The sequence below is a fragment of the Lepidochelys olivacea genome (assembly GCF_965140295.1).
Source record: "Lepidochelys olivacea isolate rLepOli2 genome assembly, chromosome: 14".
Lineage (NCBI taxonomy): Eukaryota > Metazoa > Chordata > Testudines > Cheloniidae > Lepidochelys > Lepidochelys olivacea.
The window spans coordinates 12,305,937-12,325,419 of record NC_140424.1 but is presented as its reverse complement, the minus strand read 5'-3'; the positions used below and the strand labels follow the sequence as shown (position 1 = coordinate 12,325,419).

Below are 19,483 nucleotides of genomic sequence, written 5' to 3'. Positions count from 1 at the left end.
TTACGTAGAGACTGTCCAGTTTGACCAATGTACATGGCAGAGGGGCATTGCTGGCACATGATGGCATATATCACATTGGTGGATGTGCAGGTGAACGAGCCTCTGATAGTGTGGCTGATGTTATTAGGCCCTGTGATGGTGTCCCCTGAATAGATATGTGGGCACAGTTGGCAACGGGCTTTGTTGCAAGGATAAGTTCCTGGGTTAGTGGTTCTGTTGTGTGGTATGTGGTTGTTGGTGAGTATTTGCTTCAGGTTGCGGGGCTGTCTGTAGGCAAGGACTGGCCTGTCTCCCAAGATTTGTGAGAGTGTTGGGTCATCCTTTAGGATAGGTTGTAGATCCTTAATAATGCGTTGGAGGGGTTTTAGTTGGGGGCTGAAGGTGACGGCTAGTGGCGTTCTGTTATTTTCTTTGTTAGGCCTGTCCTGTAGTAGGTAACTTCTGGGAACTCTTCTGGCTCTATCAATCTGTTTCTTTACTTCTGCAGGTGGGTATTGTAGTTGTAAGAAAGCTTGACAGAGATCTTGTAGGTGTTTGTCTCTGTCTGAGGGGTTGGAGCAAATGCGGTTGTATCGCAGAGCTTGGCTGTAGATGATGGATCGTGTGGTGTGGTCAGGGTGAAAGCTGGAGGCATGCAGGTAGGAATAGCGGTCAGTAGGTTTCCGGTATAGGGTGGTGTTTATGTGACCATTGTTTATTAGCACTGTAGTGTCCAGGAAGTGGATCTCTTGTGTGGACTGGACCAGGCTGAGGTTGGTGGTGGGATGGAAATTGTTGAAATCATGGTGGAATTCCTCAAGGGCTTCTTTTCCATGGGTCCAGATGATGAAGATGTCATCAATATAGCGCAAGTAGAGTCGGGGCTTTAGGGGACGAGAGCTGAGGAAGAGTTGTTCTAAATCAGCCATAAAAATGTTGGCATACTGTGGGGCCATGCGGGTACCCATAGCAGTGCCGCTGATCTGAAGGTATACATTGTCCCCAAATGTGAAGTAGTTATGGGTAAGGACAAAGTCACAAAGTTCAGCCACCAGGTTAGCCGTGACATTATCGGGGATAGTGTTCTTGACAGCTTGTAGTCCATCTTTGTGTGGAATGTTGGTGTAGAGGGCTTCTACATCCATAGTGGCCAGGATTGTGTTATCAGGAAGATCACCGATGGATTGTAGTTTCCTCAGGAAGTCAGTGGTGTCTCGAAGGTAGCTGGGAGTGCTGGTAGCGGAGGCCCTACCCCCTTTTTCCTACCCCCCCCCCCCCCAGATGTTCTGGTTTAACTTGGATTTTAACTTGAAGAGTGGTCAGTTTGGATGAGCTATTACCAGCAGGAGAGTGAGTTTGTGTGTGTATGGGGGTGGGGGGGATGTGAGAACCTGGATTTATGCAGGAAATAGCCCAGCTTGATTGTCATGCACATTGTGTAAAGCGTTGTCACTTTGGATGGGCTATCACCAGCAGGAGAGTGAATTTGTGTGGGGGGGGTGGAGGGTGAGAAAACCTGGATTTGTGCTGGAAATCACTTTAGATAAGCTATTACCAGCAGGACAGTGGGGTGGGAATAGGTATTGTTTCATATTCTCTGTGTATATATAAAGCCTGCTGCAGTTTCCACGATATGCATCTGAGGAAGTGAGCTGTAGCTCACGAAAGCTCATGCTCTAATAAATTGGTTAGTCTCTAAGGTGCCACAAGTCCTCCTTTTCTTTTTGACTTCAGGGGAGTTATTCCTGGGAGGAACTTAGCTCAATGGGTTTGTTCAAAAGCTCTAGAAAAGTTCTTGAAAAAGTCTGAAACAAAGTTTTCGAAGCCTACAATTCCTTGAGTTCTTCCATTAATATTGAAAGGACAGAGACTGTTAGGAGAAGACTGGGAGTGGAACTATTTTGTGTAAAGGCGAGTTTCTTAGGCATGCCTAGATGAACAGCTAGCGACTGGCAAGCTGGGGTGTAAAAGCTACAACAGCGCACTAGCAGGCCACACAGTAATTATCTGCGTGGACCATGCTACTGCGTGCTGAAGGCTTCCTAACGTGCAGTAGCAGGGGCCATACAGACAGTTAATATGCAGCACACTAGTACACTATAGCTTTACACCTCAGCTTGCCATGCACTAACTGTTCATCTAAACAAGCCTGTAGTCCTAAAGAGAATTTCATGGAAATATTTTAGAGCCATATGGTTTCATGCTGCTGAATCAGAGATCAACAGGCATGTAGTTTAGATGGCTGCATGAACAAACTGAATTTGCAATTAACAACGGAAGACTTGAGGAAATAGTAACAGGATGGTCAAATATGTTACTGGTATTGCTGCAAAAGTGGGACTTGGATCTGAGGCAAATCCCCAGCTGATTTCAGCAGTGTGATATCAAGCAATTGGCTTTTTAATTCAACATTGGCACTAAAAGCTCAGACCCATGAGGTGCTGAATATCTTCAACTCCTACTGAAGTCAGCAGAAATGGAGGGCGCTCAGCATGTTGCAGGATCAAGGCCCAGCTCAAAAAGGGCAAAACTGACAGAATGACATGGCGGGGATATGCACCACCAAGCAGCAGCCCCTTCCTGAAAGTCACCTGCTTAAACCTCCCTTGAACAGCACAGCCCGCCTATAGAGTTTTTAGGCCTAGGATAGTTGCACTGAATTAAAAAAGGTCATATTAAAAATGTTACTTTTAAAATCGAAGTACAAGAAAATCAGTTCCCCCTTTACATACCTGCACATAGGGTACCCAGACAGCAAGTGTGAAAAATCAGGATGGGGTGGGGGGTAATATGAGCCTATATAAGAAAAAGCCCCAAATATCGGGACTGTCTCTATAAAATCAGGACATCTGCACAACACCCGGGTTCACCTGCTATGTTCCTGTTACAAGAATTGATAACTTCAACTGAACCTTCCCCTCCCCATCTGCACTCATGTACAGCAATCAAATCAGTTTTAAAAGATGTATTTAATGAAGATTTTCATTTCACTGCACAACTAGTAGGTTTTCTGGCTCACTATTGTATATCTAGGCTTGTGCTTCTTTATCTTAACTCTAGGATTTCTTATAGTTTCAACCAATTTACAGTCTCTTGTTATTTGCACTAAATCATCTTAGTATTAATTCCAAAAAATCCCTTACTGTACAATGTGATAACCACAGTTAAGTGTTGTCAAAGCAATTCCCTGGCTGCTATATCAATTGGTTAACATCCCTGAAAACCCCAAGTGCCTCAACCCATATGAAAGCCACATCCAACATGAAAAAAAATATAAATATAGCTCCTGCTAAACCAAATCCTCAGTGTAAGAGGACCAACAAGGCTTAGCAACAAACAGAGAATGTAAGAAAATCTGTTGAAATATACACCACCACCACTCAGCTTAGAGCAATGACACTCAATTCAGTGAGCAAAGTGAAGAGATGTTCAGGAAAAAGTCTGGATTTTTTCCCAAGCTTAATATCTGAATCAAAAAGGGCTATTTGTCATTCCACTTCCTCAACACTTAGATCAATCGGGGTTCCCACAAGCAAGAACAATTAATGCAAAACATATCAATGGTTAAGAACAGACATCGCTCCAAGCTCCAGAAACAGTAACCCAAGCCAATACACAGGAAAAAAATGAATGCTTCTGACAAGGATCAAATCCCTTTGTAGAATTTCAGTAGTAGAACTCCACAATCCCCCTTGATCTAACATACTTCAAGAGCTAATTCTCAAATTCAAAGGCCTGACCTACTTCCCTAGATATCAACTGCAGCACTGCTAAAGTAGCAGCTACGCTAAGGAAGTGCTGTAATTCCCAAGGCAACTTCTTGAAAGTAATCAAGTTCCCCAAAATGTGAAACTGTATTGGATTGGTATATCTGATGTCATGAGATGAAATGATGTATTCTGTGAATCACCTTTTGTACTCAAGCTGCCCTCAGCACTTCACACGATAATGAGCTGGGCAATGCAGAGTCAGACAAACGTGCCCACTGCCGCATGCTTCCTCCCCCAGATATGTAGCTTTGCTCTGTTGATCAGTTCATGGGTGTGGGTCTATTGCCCCACTTCCTTCCTGCCCCATGTGAGAGGACTTCCATACCACGGGACTTGACAGCTCCCCCCAGGCAGCCAGCCAGCCACACACACACACACACAGATAGTCACAATCTGGCCCCGAGACTGGAGTTTCTTTTCTACCTTTATCATTTGACCCTTATTGATCAGTTTTAGAAATCTTTTGTATAGGGGGCTAACACACACACACAGGCCAAAGGCTGATCATCTCATCCAGGGGAGGAGCACATGTTCTCGTTTGCATGAGTCAAGCAGGATTTGGCCCACTGATATTACATCTCCATAGCACTCCTTCCCAGACAGTGGTTTTTTAGTAGAAGAGTTGGTCAAAAAATGGAATTCCCATCCTGTGGGAACTTTTGAGATTTCCAAATTTTGTATTGTCGTGAATCAGGATGAAAAGTAGAAATCTTAGTGTTTTGTTAAATGAAATATTTTTCTTCAGCATCATCAAACCATTTAATTTAGACTTAATTGTTTTGACTGTTATGTTACAAATTGTAACAAATTATAAAAGTCAGGACAATAAAGTAAACATGAAATGTTTTCACTCTAACAAATGAAAAAAAAAAATAATTTACCATAGAAAATTTTGATGAAATCAATACATTCTGTGAAACGCTCACTTTTGTTAAATCAGCATTTTTCAATGGAAAAAGTGTTCCAAAGTGAAATTTCTGACCAGCTCTAATTAATAGAATTAACATAATTGAGTAATGCATTTTCTCAAATTCTGTGCCACAGATTAAATCGATTCTCAATTCTGTTTGTATAAACATTCAGAGTTGCTATGGAAATATATTAAGGACAAATTTCACATGTCCCATATTGTTTCCAACAGCAATGCACAAAAGAAAGCTCATTGCTCGAGACAACAGGTGAAGATAAATCACTTTGGAATATCTACACCTTTTGTAAAAGAGACTCTGTCCTCTATGATTTTAATTATCCTGTTACCTCACATTATCTGTTCATCCATATTATTCCATGTCACTAAAGGACTGAATAAAACAAGAGAACTGCTATATAGATGTAAGTCATGAAATATTAAAATACCATTTTAAGCACTCCCCTGTTAACAGATAAAATGTTATGAAAGAATAAATTATTTCTAAGAGGTTTCACCAGATCAATACATTTTATTTTAAAATTAATCTTAGGGTTGAAAAATACCATGCCTGCATTTGAATAAATACAGTTGAAACCTCTGGTTACTTCCTGTGTTTTTCTTAAATCTTTATGTTGAATACACATTTCTTAGGAGCAATAATTCAAAGTAATCATTAGGACCAGTTCCTGCTTGAAATATGCTTTCAACTAACTACTTCCATTTGAATGGCAATTTTGATAAAATGACATTTTTAGAAATGAGTTTAATATGACTCAGACCTTGTCTATGCATTTTTAAATGTGTCTGTTCCCATTTGCAGGGTTTGGTGTTTTTTTGTTTTGTTTTTTGTAAATCCATGTATATTTGTTATTATTCTTTTAACAACTATAAATGGAAAGAATGAGATAATGAATGAGCTCTGCCTAGAACTAAAGGAACACTATTACTTTAAAATCATGTAATTAAGAAGTCCTTGGAAATGATGCTTGAAGTATAATTTTCTTTTCACTTTTTGCATTTCTCTCATTTTGTACTTTGTACATAAAACAGTTTCATTTCTGCTTAAAGGACTGGGCTCAGCAAAGCACTTATATACATGCTCAAGTATTTTGCTGAACTAAAACCATAAATAATTTCTGGACAATTTTACTTTTAAGTTTTACAGCATTAGTATAATGCTATCATTTTTGTGTTGCAAACAACACAGAGAAACATTTCTTAACATGAAACTTTCCAGTGCAATTTTTAATTAAAGAAACTGGAAACATATCTACTGATCCTTGGTTCAGTAAAAACAAATTTGGGGCCATATATAAACCTAAGGATCTGTATTTATAAGATCTTTTGTTTGCTAAAACACAAATATTTATGTACTATACCTGATATTTTCCTAATATCCTGCACAATTAAATAATTTCAGGTTTATTTTTATGAAGAGATAGGCCTCAATTCAGCAAGGCCCTTAAGCATATGTTTAAAGTTAATTTACGTACTTAAGTTAGGAACTTCAATGAACGACTCACATACTTAAAGTTCATATAGAGTCCAAGCCCAGAAAGGCTTTTTGTGAGGAAAACTAGAAAGCCTCTTCTTGGAGACTGAGTACTTTCCAACTTTTCCCTCAAAGTCTGGGTGAATGCAGTGCCCAGGTAGGCAGTGCACTATGCTCAGTCAGAGATTGATGTATAAAGGAAGTCCTCCTGACCTGGGTCTGAGGCCTGGCAAAGAGATCTCTCCAACATAAGGTGTTTGACCCTAATCTTCTGGGTCTTGCTGGCCCTGCTCTTAAGGGTTGAATGAAAACTGCACTTCTGAGAGATGTGCATGCGCCCCAGGCAACGGGTGCATCAGGAATGACTGTTGCAGATTGGAATAGCCTCTTGGCAAGTGAGACAACTTTGAATCCCAGTGACCCTAGCATACCTCCTCAACGGAGGAAGAACCTCCCCAAATGTGAGGGGGAGGGGAATAAAGAGCACAAGGAATAATGAGCCTCTTTAGGAAAAACAAACTGAACTATACTAAACAATGAACTCAACTCAATTCTAACAACTAACCAAATGCTAGCCCAGCCAAGCTCAACCAATTGAAGCAGGCATGCTGAACACTCCATCTCAGGCAGAGGTGACTGAGAAGAAACTGAGTGAGAGTGGTTCGCCCACAAGCCCTATACAGCCTAAGCACAGTGCACAAGGACATGTAGGGCACATGCGTGGGCCAAATCGGCCTAAAATCTCTGTTTGAAGGTGCATGCACACCTGAAGTGGAGCACCCACAAGGATACTAGTCAAAGAAAGGCCTAATGGTGGAACAATTTACTGAAGATTTCTGAGGGCAGAACATTGCCCAGCACAGCTTCACTATTTGTTTCTGTACCTGTATATGTAATTGACACCTTAACAGGTCCGTTAACACCTCAGTCACTGACAAAAACCCAGAGCAGAAAAGGAAGAATCGCTTGTTAGTTCTATTGAAAACTCAACCAAATTAAGTTAATCACAGGTAAAAAGACAAACCAATCTGATAACTTTCAACAAAACTAATAATAATAAAAGACAATTCAACAATTTCTCAGTTAAGCATATAGGGTTTGAATGCAGAATAAGGTCTATACTTTTTAAAATGTGTGCCACGTAAAAGCGGCAGTTTATGAATAATAGAGTGTGTAACTACTCTTCACAGATGTTAGCAAACACAATGAAATACCCTGATATTGTTATTTACCAATTGCCTCTGACAAAACATGTTTCCCTTCACTTTTTTATATTTAAATTGAGGGGGAAGTAATTTTAACAATATATTCTTATGAGTATGGTAAATCCTTTTAAATCCTCTTAAATTCACAGCATTTAAATAATTTGTAAATAGAATTTTCTCATGGCTCTGCCCTTTCCATAATATGCAATCTAATCATGCAAAATAAATCAAAAGGTAATACAGAAGACTAAAAGGCAACAATAAAAAAGGTCAGAAGGTGACCCACATTACTAGAACACACAGCTCTTGTTATGGAATTGTTGGTAGAAACGCTATAGTTAAGGTTACATTGAAATATGCACTTAAAACAGGACTAAAATCCCTCCTGTTTCATACTTCAGTAAAATAGGATGTAGCCTCCAAATTGGCACAATAATATTTCAGAAGGCAACTGATTTTTCCATGTAATTGTTTGGTTTTTGTTTTGTTTTCAGAAAAATATTAAATTAATTGAGATTTGCAGATTTAGGTTAGAAAACCAAGCAGTTCTAGTAATTACACTGCAAATATGCCAATGGGCCAAATCTTGTTCACCTTACTCATGAGTGTAGTCTTCTTCAGCTGAAGTAAGGTAAATCGTCTTTGACCCATCATTTCTATCTGATCTAATGTGCCCAAAGATATATTGATTTATTATAAATATTTTGTATGCTTTCTAATTAATGCATGGCAGAGGCGCTTTGCTTCAGTGTAACTTGGTTTTCGGAGCACAAGTATTGATAATCTCTAGAGTAATTAGGAGACTAAACTGTTTTCTGAACAGATTTTTATGAGCCTGCCTCTCTCTCCCCAGCTTCCAGAGTGAGCCAATTAAATCCTCTATTTCATAACATTCTGGACCCGAATCTTCTTTCCTCTCTGTTTACAGCAATGTTACTGCACTGATTTCAGTGAGGTTACTCCTGATTTATACCAGCAAAAGAGAAGAATCTAGCCTACTGAGACAATATTTGCATTCCTGAGGCTTTACAATCCTACTTGTCTGGTAGGACAAACACCACTTATTAGCTGTGAGTTTTTATAAATGAACACATTCTACTCACAGGTGAGTTTAAAGGAACCAGTACTGTATAGCAATTAAGAAGTGCTTCCGGATACCTAAAAGTGTACAGTTCTGATCACTGCAGGGGAGGTAACAATGTGTAATTTTCACAGCTCTACAATTATTATTATTCTGCCTAAGAGCTTATTGGCATTACAAGGTGAAAATACTTCATAAATACTGAAAGTGGCACATATTTTTCATCTGTTAACTCTTGGTTTTTATACCAAGACATGTCAGAAAACTTACCTTTCTGCCTCCTGTGTTTATGCGAAGTGGAGTTAGGAAAGGGTCAAAGATCATATGGCTGGTTTCTATATTGACAGGTGATTGCCTTTTCCCAACAGAGCAAAGATTCCAGGCTGAGTTCACCAATCCCCAAAAGGAAGGAACTATAAGTGGGGAAAAAAAAAAAAGATACAAATTTAAGGAAGAATCTGGAGGGAGGAAGAAAAATCCACACAAAACAGATGTGGAAACAATTAAACTGCTTCTTGTATTGTCTGTGCTCACAATATAATCAACTCAAGAAAATTAATCAAGTAACTGAATTTTAATGCATGATACACAGACACCCAAATCTGAGATGAGATATTTTAATATCAACAAAGGAGATTTTTTTTTTGGCCCCTCTTAAGCTCTCTGGACTTAATCATTCCGGATTTAGCTGTAACTAGCTCATCTGCTATTACTGGTATAGAATGTTTGCTTTTTCTCAACAGGGACTTGAATATCTCATATCCTCATGCTCATTTTACATGTATACACTGCACTTATTCCTTGGACTGAGGCCAACATGTAGCCACTCAAAAAAAAACTAAAACAAGTTGCAATATTTGGTACACATTGACAATAAGAATAATGTATTAGAAAAGACATGGATATGTCACTATTCCACAAAATATTCATGTTCCGTAGACAAGATCTATTTGTCTCTTTTTGATTCACACAATTCTCTCATACACACACACGCACACCCCCTTTATAAAAATGTTAAATAGCAGAAGGGCCAAGAACCAATCCCTGCAGAATTCCATTGGAAACACACACACTCAATGAGAATTCCCCGCTTACAATTACATTTTGAGACTTATCAGAGAGACAGGCAGAGTTTTTATTCCATTCAGTGGATTAAGAGAAATCATTGATTTGTGACTAGTACTCAGACCCGGTGTTGAGTTACTCTTGAGGGTGGTATGGCCTCATAAGGAGGTGGAAGAAAAGTGTGTCTGATGGGCAGCAATATATAATACCCCTCATGTAACACATGGGCCACACTGCGTAGCTAACCTGGATTGGAAGGAAGTTGGGAGATGATGCTCGACCTTAACTCTGCCCCTGTACAGTTGCTGAAAGAAAACGTGCATGATATTGTATTTTATTTGACAAATAGTATGTGCCCCCGTAATTAAAGAATGTATCATAATGCATGGAAAGGGACAGAGTTAAGTTTGTGTTTCCAGCCTAAGCTGTGGTACTCCATATCCAGAGCATTTAACCATGCAACTGTAACATTTGTATGAGTTTTTTTCTGTGCCAATAACATACTATGTTGAGTTTTCATAGATGTTGATAATAATGCTACCCTGTTCATTGTTGCTCTAGACTGCGTTTATATTTATACCAGCCACAAACCCTACACAGCTATTTCAGAGCTACAAACAACTCCAACGTTTAGGGTGGTTTAGATGAAGGATTTTGGTTTGAGCCCCAATATTTGATTTCACTAAGAAAACTTTATACAAAACTAGAATGACTCACTTTTTTGTGCAGCACAAACCAAACAAATATACACAGAACATGAGGGGAAAACGTTTTACAGCTGTTGAGTATTTTCTCATTTCTGCAGTGTGATGAAATATATCAGCCACAGATATTCTCAGCTCCTCTTTTTCCTGCAATAACTGAAAATTCAGTTTCCAGGGTCTCCTTCTGTTAACTCTTTGATCTCATGATATAAGAGGTGGGTGAGCTCAGAAATCATCAGGAAGAGATTGAAGTAGCAGAACAGCTGTAACGAACATGGATCTCTTCCTAGTACACTGATTTCCAATTTAATAGATACCCATCCGGGCCCATAATGAGGTGGTCTAACCTCGTCATCAGAGATCGGGCAGAGTCAGGTTCGCAGTCAGAAGTCACACTAACGGTCAGAGTCCAAAGCCATGTGAAGGCTCAATCCAGAGTTAGAGTCAGAAGCCACACCAAGGGTCAGTGCCAGGGTTGGGTTGCCAACTGTCTAATACCCTTGCCCTGCCCCAAGGCCACACCCCTGCCCTCACCCTTTTCTGAGACCCCGCCCGCACTCACTCCAGCCCCGCTCCCTCAGTCACTCGCTCTCCCCTACCCTCACTCACTTTCACTGGGCTGGGGCAGAGGGTTGGGGTGCAGGATGGGGTGTAGGCTCTGGGCTGCAGGGTGGGACAGAGGGGTTCAGACTGTGGGAGGGGGCTCCAGAGGCTGACCCTGGGGGAAGGGGTTGGGGTGCAGAAGAGGATTTGGGGTGCAGGCTCTGGGAGGGAATTTGGGTGCAGAAGGGGGATCAGGGCTGGGGCAAGGGATTGGGATGTGGGAGGGGATACGGGCTCTGGGAGGGAGTTTGGGTGCGGGAGGGGGCAGGGGCAGGGGTTGGTGTGTGGGAGGGGATTTGGGGTTCAGGCTCCAGCCAGGCAGTGCTTACCTTGGGTGACTCCCGGAAGCAGCAGCATGTCCGGCAGTGGCTCCTAGGCTCATGGGCAGCCAGGCGGCTCTGCATGCTGCCCCTGCCTACAAGAACAGCCCCTGCAGCTCCCATTGGTTGCGGTTCCCCGTTCCCTGCCAATGAGAGCTGCTGGATCAGAGCTGGGGGTGAGGGCAGTGTGCGGAGACCCCCTGGCCTCACCTCCTCCGAGGAGCTGCTGCCAGACATGTCGTAGTTTCCGGGAGCGGTGTGGAGCCAGTACAAGTAGGGAGCCTGTCTTAGCCCCGCTGCGTGACTCGACTTTTAACTGACTAAAATCTCCCAAACTGGGATGGTTGGAGTCAGTAGCCATGCCCACAATTAAGCTGGAATCAGAGTCAGAAGTCATGCCAAGGGTCAAGCCTGAGTCAGTCACTGGAATTAGAGTGAGGAAGCAGGAACAAGGAGCGGAAACCAGGTGAAGAGGCAGGAAATGGGAACAAGGATCAAGGCATTATAACTGGAGCAAGGAGCAGGAGCCAAGCAGGGAGACAAACTTGGTCTGGTAAGCAGAAGATCTAATGACTCATTGCTCTGACAAAGGATGGGACAGGAACAGAAAGATTTATGCCTGGTGGTGTCTAATCAGTAGGCTGCTGCCAGTCACCTGATGCAGCGGAGTCTGTGGATGTAGCCTCTGGCAATGGAGTGTTAGCTGCAGCTCCCTCATCTGACCTTGCGGTGTGGTGGTGCAGAGGGTAAGGTTCTCGCTTGGCAACTCCACAGGCCTGGACTTGAGACCTGTGGCATCTGACACCATCAAACAGTCTGATTTCAGAAGGTTTTGTGGCAGGACGCTGTTAAAAGCAGAGTTCCTGTCCTTCCTTCTGACACACAACACCTGGTAACCCATGCAAACAGGTACACCAGGATAAACCTCATGCTTCACTCCATCCCCAACAAAATGACTGGGTGAAGTCCCTGTAACATGTATATCCCACTTGACATGTTATTTCCATCATGCTTGAAAAGCTTTTGTTAATGACATGATACTGACAGTCAAATACTGCCAAGAACTTCTCCAAATTACACTAATGATCGAGGGGGCTGCTGCAAATGAGTGAATTTTACAAAATAGCACATCAGGAACAAGATGTACTGTTGCACATGTATTTTGTCAATTGTAGCAGTACTTCCTCATTTCCAACTAAATGCACTGTAGCATATTTTCTAAAAAGTGACGTTTTAGTACCACAAGACCTCACTATTCTGTTTAATGTTGTCTGGGAGAAAACTCCTGCTTTTTCATGTTATAGGTAATAGGTATTCAAGTTTAGCCAAATTCTCCTTGATATATTCTAACACTATAGCAACTAAAATAAGACTTTTTGCATTACCATGTGCTAATGCAAAACGCACTAGTGCCAATGGTGGAACTTCAGACCTATAACTTCGAAGAGGTGGAATATTCATTAGGAGGCTGTAGCTATGTGAATGGCTTCTCAGAGTTACTGAGATTTCTGATGGGAGAAATGCATTTGCTAAAGGGAATAAAGAATACACAATGAATACTGTACAATTTTTTTGCAAGCTTTACAAAAATACATTTTACAGATGATGATGGATAATGCAGTAAAGAATACCAAGCAAAGTACAGAAGTGGTGACTTTCACGATGGCCAATTATTTCAAGAATTAAATGATGAAACAAGGAACATCCAGGGGGAAAAAAAAGCATGGAGGCTCTTTGAAAATGGCTGCCGTAAGTGCTTGTTTTATTATGTTCTTTCTGATTTTGACAGGGCAACCTTGTATCTTGCATGCTGCCTGTCACAAAAGCACACTATGATTTTCACGAAGTTAGTCTTCACATTAGGATGGTGCTCAGGAAAGACTGTGTGGGTCACCATGACATTAAATTTGTCCTGCAATCTTTTATATTTTTTTTTTAACTGCCAAGATAGTTCACTTCTAAGAGCCACACTGGTGTATGTATATAGCTTCCTCTGTTTATTTCATTTACCATTGCAGTGTCTTCTTTATGTATATTCTCAGTGAATGGAGGGTTACCCTTGAGTCCTTTAATGAGTACAATGACAGAGTCTTTTGATTGAACAAGTAATCCTCCTCAAAGGGCAAGTCCTCCACACTGGTCTGTACTTCACAGGATAAACATGAGGATGGAGCCGGGAATCCGCGTACATACTGACAGCAGTTGCCTTCAATCTACAGTAGTGGTTTTCAATCGTTTTTCACTTGTTGACCGCTAAAAATTTTTGAAAGGAAGTGCAGACCCCTTTGGAAATTTTAGTTTGTGGACCCCCAAGGCTCTGCAGACCACAGGTTGAAAACCACTGATCTAGAGGCTGTATTTTCTGTGTCTACTGCAACTTGAAGAGATTATTAGACTACCTTCATCGATAAGGGCTTAGAACTGTACTCTTTCCTCCTGAGGGAGTTTGTCCCTAAATTCCAAAAACTTAGAGTAGCTGATGAAGTCATACTTTGCAAGTAGCACCTGATAAACTGGCTGTTCAGAATTGTAGGCTGCTACATGTAAATATGTAAAATTTTTCTCTCTGTGGCCCAGGCATTTGGCCTCTTCCTATGAAGGTGTAGATCTTGTATGTTGTTGTCTACCTCTTTCTGTAGCAGCCTGAACAAGCAGGCAGTTGGGAACAGTTGTGTGAAGAATGTTCCTCCCAAGGCATTAGTCTAAGTTCTTTTTTCCACCCAGTAAGGAGTGGGTGAACTTGATCCTGAGGCATGCCACACCACTTTGGCTCGCTCTAGGATAGCCTCGTTGACTGGGAGCACTATTCTAGTTGGCCCTTTATTCCGCAAAATGTCCAGGAGTTTTTGGAATAATTCTTTGATTTCTTCCAGGGGAATCTGGGGGGCTTTAACAATCTTTCTTAACAACCCCTGAAACTGTTTGTGATTGTCCAGCAGCAAATGTAATTCTGTAGCAACTGCCTTATCAGGAATGGAAGACTATATGCTTGATGGTATCAGCATTTACCACTAGATCTGCCTCTTTTTCTTCTTCCCCTGTGGGCTCCAGAAACAGTTCAGGCTGGTCCCTCAATGGAAAGGGATGGTGAGCGGCTCAATGAGATCATGCAGACTCAGGGTAATGCCTGTATGGGTTCCACAGTGCCCAGTATAAACAGTGAGAAGGGTCCAGTAGGGGTTTAGGTGGACCCCAAGGCATAGGGTACCACGAGTCCCAGGGAGAGGGGTACCCCATCTTACATGGTCATGTCAGGCCCCAGAAGATCCTAGAACATCTATCAGTACTGATGGCTTTTGGAGGAGATGACAACCATCCTTCTCCCATATCAGAATCACCCTATGAAGAAAATGTGGACTCCCTCTCCAAAGTTGGTGCCCTCAGAACTGTCAGAACTGTCAATGAGGAAATAACCTGATTAGTAGAGGGAATAGGAGACTGGCTTCTTTCATAATGTTCATGGAGTCCTGAACACCTTTGTAAGAATGTGTTCTGATAGGATGGGAGAGTCCAGATCTGGCAGGATGGTAATGTCCTCCAAAGTGGCATATTTGTGGGGTTATGAGGCGTTTTCTTCCTGTAAATCTTCCTACGTTGGCTCAGAAGCATACGTTGGTACTGACAATGCATGGGCTGGTTGTCTGTCCTTTGCTGGTACCAGTCATCGTACCAGTTTAGGCTCACATAAAATATTTACAGGTTTGATGTAGGAGAATCAGGTTTGTGGACAGCAGAATACCATACAGCAGTAAGAAGGTGCTGGAGAGGCAGTTGATTCACACTACATTCAGCACCATGACAGCAATGTCCAAGGTGGTCATCGGATTCTTACAGTAGCAACAAAACTTTAATCAATCCATCACTCACATTACTGTAGTCGAAAAAAATTAGAATGATTGACAGGATTTATCAGGATATATACAATATGGAAAAACATAAGCCAATAAAATTACTGACAGACAGGTAGGTTTTGCACACAAACCAATTATCATGTTTCACTAATGAACTAATTTCTTAGTTTGTCAACAGTATGTAATGGACAAAAAAATTGCATAGTCCAAGTAAACCAATTTACTTGACCATCTTTATATGAGAATATTTTAAATCTATTATGCTCAACTCCTTGGAGCACACACCACCCTATTTTGCAAAAGCTACTCTCTCAAGCTAATTTGCATGCAGTCTACACAGACACTGCAATCTCATTTAAACAAGGTTTTCCAGATACTGGTCATTCTGCCAAAAGTTTCAGCATACCAGTCATGTCAGCCCTGCCATCAGCTATAAATCCCAGTAAATTCCCTTTGCTAAGGATCCAGTTTGCCACAGAAACATGCCAGGCATGCATAATATGTTATTCACTTTTCCAATGCAGGACACTAGCCAGCTCAAAGTATATCCATTTCTCAGAATCAGGGGAATAAAATGGAGAAGATAAGAGTTTAACACTGGCACATCAAAGGCAACTGCTGATGATTTTGACAACCTTATCTGAATACTGGATGAAAGGGGGAATCATTTTTATTAGGTATATGCAAAGATGCTTGAGACACTTACTTGTGGCCTGTGTCACACGACAGCTGCCTTTTTGATCAATTTGTGGATAACATATTACAATGAGATATAATGAAACACTTTGGTATCAGCATCCCACAATAAAATTAAGAATTCTGATGCCTTTTACCAAATTTGAACATATCGAGAGTGATATATCAATGTCCAGAATACTAAATAAAGGATGGATTGCTACTCTGCTAGTGCTACATCTGTCTGCTATATTCAGGCCCTAAAAATAAAGTTTCTTATTACGTGTTCATAGTCTGCACTTGCTGTGACAGCCTGGAAGGATGTACTATACCTGATAAGAAAGCATCACCCCATCACCTTGCAAACACAAAGCTCTCAACTTCACAAACTATGGAGAGCTTAAATATACTTGCAGTTACTTTGAAATATGCCTACAGTTGGCGAGATGCGGCTCTGCGGGGATTCTGCACCAACAATGTAATCTTCACTTCTGAGCCATAAAACATACAAGTCTTTATTTAAAATTAAAATCTCATCTCTCTTCCCCTCCCATCTGCTGATTTACGGCCCCATTCTCAGTTCTCAGCCATGATTAATACCTCTTAGGAGACATTATTAATATGTTTAAAGTCTAAAAAGAACCCTAACGTTCCCTCCCTTAATGTTCCATCTCACTGCTCACAGATTCACAGCCCTTCCTGTTTTCAGCCCCACTTCAGTTTACAATTTTATTAACCCTTTCACCCTTGCTCTGCTACTGACCTCTTTTACAACTCCCACAACTCTCTCAATATCAACATTTCAGAAGTGATGAATCTTGTACATGTGATAGCAAAAGAGAGGGGTACATTAGCCAGCAAGGAAGCAGTAAGGCATTATAAATCATAATAATGCAGGCCGTGCAAATGATGTCTCGTTCCCAGTACAGAACAATTACATAATATCTACAAAATACCACAAAATCTTGCAATGTTGCTGCCAAACTCAAAGTTCAACATAATTTTGTGTGAGATAAAATAGCATATTTCATGAAGACTGCTTTTCACAGTGCTTTACAGATTTCAGTGAGAGAGCTAGTGAGGTAAAGAATAGCACAGGGAAAGGGAAGTTTATAGTGAGAAAAAAGAAACTTGGAAGTGAGATAGGATATGAGGCTGTGAGATGAAGGGTGGTCCATTCGTTAAGGAGCTAGCATAGGACTTGGAGACCTGGTTTTGAGTCCCTTTTCCACCGCAAGCTTCCTGAGTGACGCTAGGCAAGTCACTTAGTTTCTCTGTGCCTCTGTTTCCTACCTGTAAAAAAGCTGGAATAATAGCACTGCCCTATTTCACAAGGGTGTTGGTGAAGTTAAGTACATGCCAATTGTGAGGCGCTATCGCTTAGAGCTATGTCTTCACTGCAAAGTTAACTCCAGTTGACTCCTCTCGCATCAACCTAGCTTCAGTGAGAGTGGTCACACTGTGAAAGAACATGAGCTGCAGAGTGACCACATGGGCAGCAGAGTGATTCAGTAGCTGACTAGTTAGACTGCCTCAAACTCCAGCCTATGTACTCCCCGACAAGCCAGCCACTCTGAGGTAAAAGCAGCCCTATGCTCACATTGAGGGTTTTTGTATGTGGACAGGACTCAAGTTAGGGACAACGATCAAGATAGAACCCCAGGGTTACTCTGCAGAGAAGACAACCCATTAGACAGATGGATGTGGATGGAACATTCTGTAAGGTGGAAAGATACAGGAAGACTGTTCAGTACGGTGACAGCTACAGAGGAGAAGGCCCTTGCACCTAAAGTGCCCACGTTGGGACAGAGTCTGTGTTGTCATTCATCTCTGTACGGAAATCCTGTGTAACCCATTGATCAGACACTTCCATCTCCCTGTGTCAGAGTGCTAAAAAGAAAGTGAATTTTGGGGTTCACAGCAAGAATATGGGAGGTCGCTCTCCAATTGGAGTAATACAAAATTGCCAGTTTTCATTTTGTGAAGTTTTACTGCATAAGTAGGACCAGTCTCTCTCCCATTCTCCTCTGACATAGATCTGTGGTTCTGGGCTCCTCTCTGCTCATGGGAGGGACCAAGTGGCTCAAGTTCTCAATTTCTAAGCCTAAAGAGAGTTTAAGGATACTAGTTATTCTGAAACAGACCCATTCTTGTTTTGATAGATAGGCTTCTGTTGTGGCACTGCACTCTTCAGCGTGAATACAGAGGATCAATACCTAGCACCCTCAGCACTGGTACGCATGCATGGAGTCTTGAAAGAATAATTAGATGGTAACATTCTTCTTGAGAGTTAGGGAAGTGCTATTATCCCCATTTTACAGGTGGGGAACCAAGGCACAGAAGGATTAAATTACTTGCCCAATGTCACACAGGACATCTGTGGCACAGCAGGGAAATGAGCTCAGGTCTTTTGAGTCCCAGGCTAATACCATAAACACTGGATCATCCTTCCTCTTCCTGTCCAAAACTTTCTCTTAATGTCGCTCCAGAGGCATCTGAATTTCAGTGGGAGGTGCTGCCTTCTAGCCTGCCTTGCGGATGTGAGATAAATGAACCTTCCATCGTTACTACGAACAGACCAGTGTTGCCATGTGCACAGCAAAGCAACACGAAAACTGAACACAGAGCACTAATATTGAATTCCTCAACAAAGTGATGTGTTGTGTCTTCTCTTGTCTCTGCTAGTTTGCTGCTGTAGGAGGACTGAGGTTTTTGGAAGATAGTACAGCAGGCTCTCTCTCAACCTTACCAGGTAGAAAAGTGGAAATGTACATAGTGCATTACCAAGGCTTCATCTGTCGTCTTGGTATTCTCAGGTTTCTTGCTGTTCTCAAATAAACAAGTGCACATTTTTGGGCTACATTTTGCAGTTCTTACTCATGCACTGAAGGCACCAAGAGCACTGTGAGAGACGGTAGGATTTGGCTTATTACCTCTAATGATCTCACAAGATATTCTGTCAAACCCTCGATGAGATGCTTTCTGAATTAGAGAAACCCCTTGGATCAACAGCCTAAATTTTATTTGTCCTCATCTGTGACCAGGTGTCAGGCTATAGGTCCTCAGAACTATAGGTTTCAGAGAGACTCAGAACTATTATGCTGACTCACCCTGGAAGGCAAACCAAAGGGGTCTCACTAGCTACACCTCAGGAGTATAAACAGCCAAGAGTAACTCTGACACTGGATGAACAAGAAAGCTCAGTTTGGAGCAAGCCTAGGGACAGACAGCTCAGCCTAAGATTTGTGTTTATAAATACAGTCCAACCTCTGGGCATTGTTACATAAAGGCAACCCTCTTAAAAGGGGATGAATTTGGACTACAGGTCTTGGTGTGTTTCCCACCCTGCTGCCAATGCAGCATACACCTATGTTTTATTGCAGTTGTGAACTCCCAGCAGCAACTATCTAGCCTACTTCTGGAATCAGGCCATTTGCTCCAAGTTTGACTTCTCCAGACTGCAATTACTGCCTGGTTTGAATGCAGCATCAACTTCTCCCCTTCTCCCTAATTCTACAAACCAAAACTGCAGCAAGGGAAGGGAGAAGAGAGACCCAACTCAAGGGAGGGAAGGGAGATAGGTTCCATGATGGCTACAATTAATTACATTCCAGGGACTGCAACATACAGAATGGTTTCAGTATAGGAGCTTGATGAGGTTGATCTGCAGCTGTCAGTGTGACAGGTAATAGCAGTGTGCCAATGCCAGGGCACAAACTATGTGGAGGCTTGGAATGGAGACACAGAGAAGAGAAGGAACAGAAATCAGAAAGAGAAGGTAAGGCAAAGGTTGAAAGGAGAAGTGTGAGATTAACTTTTTCAAGGGAA

At 41.7% G+C, this 19,483-nt stretch overlaps 1 protein-coding gene across 2 annotated transcripts in view; it reads right to left on the bottom strand.

Annotated features, from left to right (window-relative positions):
- The window catches only part of CA10 (carbonic anhydrase 10), a 339,090-nt gene that overhangs the window by 204,355 nt on the left and 115,252 nt on the right, over window positions 1-19,483 (bottom strand). For both annotated transcript variants that reach the window (XM_084647578.1, XM_084647579.1), the window contains exon 4: window positions 8,708-8,850. In XM_084647578.1, the coding sequence (XP_084503704.1) occupies window positions 8,708-8,850 (143 nt within the window). The remainder of the gene's footprint in view (window positions 1-8,707; window positions 8,851-19,483) is intronic.